Source organism: Callospermophilus lateralis, chromosome Y, assembly GCF_048772815.1.
Source record: "Callospermophilus lateralis isolate mCalLat2 chromosome Y, mCalLat2.hap1, whole genome shotgun sequence".
Lineage (NCBI taxonomy): Eukaryota > Metazoa > Chordata > Mammalia > Rodentia > Sciuridae > Callospermophilus > Callospermophilus lateralis.
This window is the reverse complement of record NC_135326.1, coordinates 11,444,134-11,452,642: the sequence shown is the minus strand read 5'-3', so window position 1 is coordinate 11,452,642 and position 8,509 is coordinate 11,444,134. Positions and strand designations below refer to the sequence as shown.

Here is an 8,509-nt window from a genome sequence, read left to right as displayed (position 1 = left end):
TTGAGAGGAAGAAAGGTTTATTTTGGCTCCTGGCGTCCGAGTTTTGGTCCACGGTTGGCCGACTCCGTGGCTCTGGCCCAAGGGGAACAGAACAAAATGGCGGAACGGCCTGGAAGAGGAGAGCAGCTCAGGACAGGGCAGCCAGGAAACCAGGGGTTGGAGAGAGAAGGGGTCAGGCACAAGAATAATGCGTTCTTCAGTCCTTTGTTGCTGTGACAAAATACCTGAGCCAAGCAACTCAGATTTATTTTGGTTCACAGTTTCCACAGGTCTCCGTCTGTAGTTGGCTGGCTCAGGGCTCTGGGTCTGAAGTAAGGCAGGCCATCATGGCGGAAGGGTGTGGAGGAGGAACTCAGCTTAGGACAGGGCAGTAGGTAGGAGAGAGAGGGGAAGAAAAGCCAGGGACAGGATATAGTCCCCAAGGCCACACCCCCAAGGAAGCATTTCCTCCAAGTCGGCTCCATGTCCTACCTCCTCCCAGTCGCCCGTTCAGCCCCTCTACCTATAGTTCATTTCCCTACCAAGGACTTTAAGAGCCAGGGCAGGGAGGGCCAGCTGCCTGGTTAGCAGAGCCCTCAGCCCTTGTCTGGGACCCTCGCCCAGGGAGACACTCTGCTCCCCCCTGATCTCTGGATGACAGAAGCTTCCAGGTCTGGGCATCACACTGGCTCCTTGGTGGGGTCCACCTTCCAGTTGGTGGCTAGCGACAGAACAGGAATGCATGTCCTGTGCTTGAGATGAGTGGCAGGAGGACCGTCGCCAAGGAAGTCCTTTGTTCAAGACCAGCAGTGGGAGAGCTGGGAACAGGTGCAGGGAGATCTGACCACAGCTGCCCGCCGGGAAGTAACTGGCCTCAGCAAGACCCACATTTACATGCTAAGAGATGTGTCAGAGGGGGCCCTTATAGGGCGTTGGGCACACTTGTGACCATGTGCAAATTGGAATAGGCTCACTGAGAGAGGGCTATGTAGCCAGTGTCAGTTTCTAGTTCCCAAACCTGTATGTGCTGCTTGCCCCTTGATTTCCTTGCTATGTGGATCAATGCAGGAAATAATGCTCACTCTGGGTTAGCTGGGTTGCATTTCTGGGCTGCAGGACCTCCCAGACCTCCCTGCCTCCCTGTTCCCTCGAATACTGCTCTCACTTGGTCCCTGGTAGGAAAGCTCTGGATTTTTGATTTATTTTTTAAACTCAGGGGTGCTTAACCACTGAGCCACATCCCCAGCCCATTTTTTTTTTTAAAAAAATTTGAGACAGGAGTCTTGCTAAGTTGCCGAGGCTGGCCTCCAACTGGTGATCCACAAGCCTCCAGAGCCAGTGGGATTACAGGTGTGTGCCACCGCGACCTTACATAATTGAAGCATGCAAGGTGCCTTTCTTTGATCTGTCTGAAGGCTCTAGGGCTTTGTCCAAGGTGGAAACCATACATCCAGAGGCCTTCTGCTCTTTTGGCGATCATTTGCTAATAACAATGCGTGTGCTTCCCAGCAGGATGAGATAAAGGGTGTTTCTTCTGGCAGTTTTAGTGATACATCAGAAACCTCGGCCCACGCAAGGAAGCTGTTCTCATTTTTCTGCCGCAGAGACTTACTCTTGCTTCACGAGAGCCAGGCATTTCTCAATTTCCAGTTCTCTCTACAGAGAGCTGAAAGCCAAAAGTTGCGGGTTCTGTGATAATTATCCTTCACAGGGACAGACTCAGAGGAGAGGAGGCCTCAGTTCTGGCTCTATCCTGTTACCTGGATTGGGTATGGGAGGGCCAGAGCTGCAGCAACCCTCCTGACACCATGAGGCCCACTCTTCCATACTTAGGGCAGTACAGCAGGAAGTTGGGCCTCCCATTTCCTGGGAGACAAGATCCTGCAATCTTGTTGAAAGTTTTCTTATTCTCTGGGACTTTTGTGGATAGCCTGGAGGCAATTTCTAAGTCACACAGCAAGGGTACCAAGACAGTGACCCCAAGAGGTGGCCATGAGGGTCAATCCTCAAGCGATCACTGATTCCTAAGCACAGGACAGGATCTTTACGGGGCCAACCAAAGTGGACTGGGTGCAGACCCGTTTGCCTGGCCTGTGGTCAGGGTGGGTGTTCCCAAGGCGGCTCTGTGGTGATTGGCAGCTGAGGGGACAGGAGGTCAGCCCCTGTGAGACCCCAGGGTCAGGAGAGGGGTGGTCCCTGGAATCCTCTCAGAGCAAGATGGCTCAGTGACCCACTCCCGGCTGCCGCAGGGTCCTCAAGGGGGGAACCGGGGGAGGGGTGCCCTTGGAGACGCTGTCCCCTGGTCGCCCTGGGACACCTTCTCATGGCGCTGGCTCTTGGGAGGAGCTGTCCCCGTCGTCGCTGCTGCAGGAGCAGAAGGGGAAGGTGCCGCAGCAGGGCTGCAGCCACGGCTTCCACAGGACGTTGCCCAGGGTCAGCTGCTGCGGGACAGGGCGCAGGGTCCCCCGGTGCCGCGCCACGGCCTCGCCCACGCGCTGGACCACGGCGTGGAACAGCGGCTCCGAGTCGGGGGACAGTGGCCGGGCCTCGGAAGGGTCGCTGGAGAGGTCGAAGAGCAGGGGCGGGCTGTGCTGGGTGACGCCGTCCCCGGAACAGGGGCACAGATGCTGGTCCCCGCAGGCGCCCGAGCCCGCGGGCTGGAACCTCGGTGTCGTGTAGTGGACCTTCCAGAGCCTCCCACCTGTGGGCACAGCGGCCACAGCGTTGCGACTCAGGGTGGCCCTGCGCCCCATTTCCCTGTCCAGGTCGTCGGTGTCCATGGGCGCGCACGCCGGCGGACAGGGTAGGTGGCAGAGGGACTCGGGGATGGACAGATGGACGGACACAGGGGTGGGATCCGTGCAGGACAGGTGATACATGTATAGACATGGTGGGGGGTGTGAATCTCTGTGCATTTATCAGTCACCTAGGTCCGGCTGTCTGTCCACCCATAATCTATCATCTATTTTTCTACTCTGTCTCTTTACCTTCCTAACTTCTGTTAATTATCTATCATCTATCTATCTATCTATCTATCTATCTATCCAGATCCATCATCTACCTACCCATCTGTCCAGCTATGCATTATCTGTGAGTCTGTGTACCTGTCAATCATCTCTGCCGGCACCCACCCATTCTATCTGTCTATATGTCCGACTCTCTGCACCCATCTGTCAATCATCACCACCCGTCTGCGCATCTGCGTATCTCTGTTTGATGGTCAATCATCTCTCCTTGTCTATCACCTAACAATCTTTCCACGGAGCATCTATCTGTGCATCTATCAATCATCCTGATGGCAGCCTGGATGTCCCTGTGAACGCAGGTTTTCAGATGAGATTAGCATGCACATCAAAATAACTAGACATAATCAGGGGACCCCCTTTGATTAGATGTGCATATACCTATTCTTTAGATCCATCTCTATGTCTATCCATCCACATAGCATCTGTCTATCTACCTATCCATCTACCCATCCACCCATCTATTTATCTATCTATCTATCTATCTATCTATCTATCTATCTATCTATTCTCCTGCTCACCTATCCATCCACCCATCTGTCCATCCACCCACCCATCCAACCATCCATTTATCCATTATTATCTATCTTCCATCCATTCACTATCTATCTATCCACCCTCCCATCCATCCATCCATTCATCTATCCATCCATCCACCCATCATCTATCTATTCACCCTCCTGCCCATCCATCCATCCACCAATCCACCATCCACCTATCCATCCACCCTCCCATCCATCCATCCATCAATACATCTATCCACCCACTCACCATCATCTATCTACCCATCCATCCATCCATCTATCCATCCAACCATCCATCATCTAGCTAGCTAGTGATCCACCCATCCATCCCCCATCCATCCACCAATCCATCATCCATTCATCCATCCATCCATCCACCTACTCATCATCCATCTATCCTTCCACCCACTAATCCATCCATTTATCCACCCATCCACCCATCCATCCACCCATTCATCCATCCATCCACCCATTCATCCATCCATCCACCCTCCCATCCATCCACCCATCCACCCATTCACCCATCCACCATCCACCCACCCATCCATCCATCTATTCACCCATCCATCCACCCATCCACCCATCCATCCACCCATCCACCATCCACCCACCCATCCATCCATCTATCCACCCATCCATCCACCCATCCACCCATCCACCCACCCATCCATCCATCCACCCATCCATCCGCCCATCCATCCACCCATCCATCCATCCACGTGTCTATCCATCCACCCATCCATCCATCCATCCACGTGTCTATCCATCCACCCATCCATCCATCCATCCATCCATCCACGTGTCCATCCATCCATCCATCTATCCATCGCCCTCCCTCCTCCGGCTGCGTCTCCCAGCGCCCCCTGGCGCCCGGCAGCAGGACCCGCGGTACTCACTCTCCCTGTGGTGCCAGCGGGCCGCGTGCAGGAACTGTCCGCAGTAGTGGAAGAGGAACTCGTGCTCAGAGTGCTCCACGTCTCCTCGCAGCAGCGGCACCAGGCTGCGGCCGTCAATCACCCTGATTGATGCAGACAGCAAGGGCGGGGTCAGACCAAGGATGCTCAGGAGCAGTGGGGGGATGCAAACCCGGGGCTGGAAGGTCCCCAGATGAGTGTGTCACGGAGACTCCTCAACCGAGCGGCTCTGGGTATTCCAACAAGAGGCCTGTGGTATTCTAAGACACTACGTCATCTCGTAGGCAGCACCCCCTAACCCTTATGAGATCAACCACCAACATCATTTGAGTTGAGGTTGAGCCGCTAACCCACAATAACGTTGGTGGGCATTGTCTAAGTAGTTGAAGGCCTTCAAGGCAAAGAACAGATCTACTGGAGAAGTTGGGATTTTTTGGGGGGTCTCAAGACTGACATAGAAATAACGTCCAGGGGTGCAGTCTGCTCGCTGAGTGCAAGGCTTTTGGATTTACTACTGGCTGTCACATGCCCGTGAGCCAGCTCTTTAAAATAAATGTCTTCAGTAGACAGACTGACAGAGGATAGATAGATAGGTGGCAGACGTAGACAATGACTCGATAATAAATGTTAGGTATACACAGATGGAAGACGGAGCCAGGGAACTTTGCCGGTGCTCACCACTGAGCTGCACCCCAGTTGTCATAGAGCGTTCCTTAGGTGGCATTTCCAGCCCTGAACTGAGAGCCAGGGGGGCTCGTAGGAGGGAGGGAAAACGACCTTGGGAACACGGACCTGTCCTGGGGCACCTGGCCGCCCCCCAGCTGGACCACGGTGGGGAACACGTCCATCAGGCTGGTGGGCTCCTGGATCACACGGCCGGCGGGCAGCACACCAGGCCACCGGAAGATCCCGGGGACTCGGATGCCCCCTTCCCAGCCGCCCATGCCTTTGCCACCTGCCAGGGGATGACGTCAGTCATGGTCGGGCCTCTGCAGGGACCGTCCTACCCTAACGAGGTGCGTGGCCGAGGACGTTAGGGGTGGGGACCCAGCAGGCAGGCATAAGGCAGGGAGCCATCTTCCTCCTCTTCCACCTCTACATCCACCTCCTTCTTCTCCATCTCTTCCTTTACTATCCCCTCCTCCTCCTCCTCCTCCCTCTCCTTCTCCTCTTCCTCCATCTCCTCTTCCTCCTCCCTCTCCTTCTGCTCTTCCTACTCCTCCATGTCCTCCATCTCCACATGATCCTCCACCAGCTCCTAGTCCTTCTCTTCCCTCTCCTCCTCCTTATCTCTTCTCCTCCTCCTCCTCTTCATCATCATCTCTACTCATCCTCCTCCTCCTCCTCTTCCTCCGCCCCTCCTCCCCCTCCTCCTCCTCCTCCTTCTCCTCCTCCTCCTGTTCTCCCTCCTCCTCCTCCTCCTCTTTCTCCCCCTCCTCTTCCTCCCTCCCCTTCTCTCTCCTACCCTCCCCTTCTCTCTCCTCCTCCTCCATCTCCTCCCCTCCTCCTTCTCCTCCCTCCATCTCCTCCTCCTCCTCTCCTCCTCCTCCTCCTCCTCGTCCTTCCTGTTCCTCCTCCTCCTTCTCACCTCTCTCATTCTCCTCTCCCTCTTCTAATCTCTCCTCCTCCTCCCTCCTCCTCATCATCACCTCTCCTCTCTCTCTCCTCCTCCTCCTCCTTCTTCTTTTCCTCTGCCTCCTCCATCTCCTCCCTCCTCCTCCTCCTCTATCACCTCCTCTTCCCCTTCCTTCTCCCGCACCACCTCCTACTCTTCCTACTCCTTCTTTTTCTTCTCCTCCTTCCCCTCCTTCTTTGCCTCTCTGCCTCCTCCTCCTTCACCTACTTATCTTCTGCTTCTCTTCCACCTTCTTCCTCCTCCGATTCCTCCTCCTGCCCTCCTTCTCCATCCATGTTCTCCTCTTACATCTCCTCCTCCTTCTTCTCTTCCCTCTCCTCCTCCTCCTCCCCCTCCATCTCCTTTTTCTTCATCTCCTTTTTTTCCTTTCCATCTCCTTCTCCTCCTCCTTCTCCTCCTCCTCCAACTTCTCCTCCTTCATCTCCTTGTCCTCCTCCTCCATCTCCTTCTCCTCTTACTTCTCCTAATATTTCTCAATATCCTTGTCCTATCTTCTCGGTCTCCTCCTCCTTCTTTCTCTCTTTCTCCTTCTCCTTCTCTCTGCTCCTCCTTGTCATCTCTCCTCCTCCTTCTCCTCCTCATTATCATCATCATCTCTTCTCCTCCTCCTTCTCTTCCTTTTCCTCCATCTCCTCCTCCGCATCTCCTCTTTCTTCTTCTCCCTCTACTCCTCCTTCTCCTCATCCCTCCTCCTCCTCCTCCCTCTCATCATCTCTCTTCCATCTCCTCTCCTTCTCCTGCTCCTTCTTCTCCTCCTCCTGCTCATCTCTCTCCTCCTCCTCCTCGTCCTCCTCCTCCATCTCCTCCTCCTCCTTCTCCTCCTCCTCCTCTCTCTCCTTCTCCCTCTCCTCCTCCTCTTCCTTTTTTGATATCCTCCTCCTCTTTTCCTCCTCCTCCTCCTCCTCCTTCTCCTCCTCCTCCTTCTTCTCCTCCTCCTACTTCTCCTCTTCCTCCTTCTTTTTCTCTTCCTTTTCCTGTGCATCTCATTCCTTCTCCTCCTCCTTTTCCTTTCCTCCCCTTCTCCTTCATCTCCCCCTCTCCTTCATCTCCCCCTTCTCCTTCCTCTTCCTCTATCTCCTCCTCCTTCTCCTCCTCCTCATCCTCCTTCTCCATCTCCTCCTCCTCCATTTCCTCCTCCTTCTCCTCCTCCATCTCCTCCTCCTCCTCTTCTTCATCATCATCCTTCCTCCCCCTCCTCCGTACTCTCCTTGCTCTGGCATCTCAGATGTGGGCTCCTCTGGCTCCCTGTCCCCCGTCCCTCCCTGTGGCCAGCCCTCACCTCTATAGATCCCGTTGTACCCCCCCAGCTGCTGGTGTTCTTCTGTGGCCTCCAGTAACCCTCCATGATCGGAGGCGAAATAGGTGAGCGTGGAGTTCTTCAGACCATTCTCGTCAAGGGCATGGAGGACTTTACCTGTGGAGAAGGTGGAAGGTGTCAGAGGGAGCGCCCACACGGGTCTCAGCTGGTGGCATGCACTTCCCATTCTGTGAGCAAGCCACCTCATTGTGGACCATCACAGAAAGAGCCCCCGGCCCAGAGCTCACAGTGTGGTCACGGTGCTGAGCCTGTTTTGCCCAGGTCTGCTTAGCACCGTGTCACCTCGAAAACCAGGAGAGACTTGCAAAGAAATACCCAGGATGTCTCCAGGAGGCGTGGTTTCGATGTGCGGTGCCTGCGGGGTCAAGTGCCCTAATAAAAGGGTGAGGGGGCGGCCCGGGGCAGGGAAAAGCAATGACAGATTCCAGCCCACGTGGAAGGAACCACAACCAACAGCAGTCAAATATACGATGGCCACGCTCCGCAGAGCGGGGGACACCTGCAAACCCAGCAGTAGCTCCCTGCACCATGGAGACCAGCGGTCCTTCCTACCACTGAAGGCACAGAGGCCCATTCACGAGGGATGTGAGCTGCTGTCCTCCTTGGGGACATCTGCCTCTCACGAAGCTCAGATGTCAGGCTGTAGCGCGAGGACGTGTCACCGGACCTGCGAGGGCTTCCACGTCTCCAGGAAACCCTCACGGATGGAAGGGTTTTCAAGTTCTTGCTTCTCTCTAGCGTGTTTCCAAGCCCCAAAGCAGAGCCCTTTTCCTCCACGATGCTGAAAGCTAACGTTGTCTCTCTGCTTCCTGTAACCGCTCAGGGTGACGCTGAATGACAGCTTCTCACCAAACTGACTGCTCACGAAATGATTGGTTTTGGGCAAAATTCGACTGTCACTGGGAATAAGTGGACAAACAAGGGGCAGGAGTGGGGTGCACTCTCCCCATTCTTGATCTGGACTGACCTACAAACCAGTCCATCTCCTCCACGTTGTCTCCGTATAAACCGTGGCGGCTTCTTCCGAGGAAGGCTTTCGAGGTCACCAGAGGCGTGTGGACGTGCGTCAGGGACACGAAGAGGAGAAAGGGCCTGTCCTTGTTTCTGAAAGAAGA

At 54.9% G+C, this 8,509-nt stretch overlaps 1 protein-coding gene across 1 annotated transcript in view; it reads right to left on the bottom strand.

Moving 5' to 3' along the window:
• The window catches only part of LOC143639739 (arylsulfatase D-like), a 13,093-nt gene continuing 4,584 nt past the window's right edge, over positions 1-8,509 (bottom strand). The window contains exons 3-7 of the mRNA XM_077107778.1: positions 8,362-8,498; positions 7,356-7,490; positions 5,233-5,395; positions 4,423-4,544; positions 1-2,680 (exon numbers count right to left, since the gene is read on the bottom strand). Coding sequence (XP_076963893.1) covers positions 2,301-2,680; positions 4,423-4,544; positions 5,233-5,395; positions 7,356-7,490; positions 8,362-8,498 — 937 coding nt within the window. The 3' untranslated portion in view covers positions 1-2,300. The remainder of the gene's footprint in view (positions 2,681-4,422; positions 4,545-5,232; positions 5,396-7,355; positions 7,491-8,361; positions 8,499-8,509) is intronic.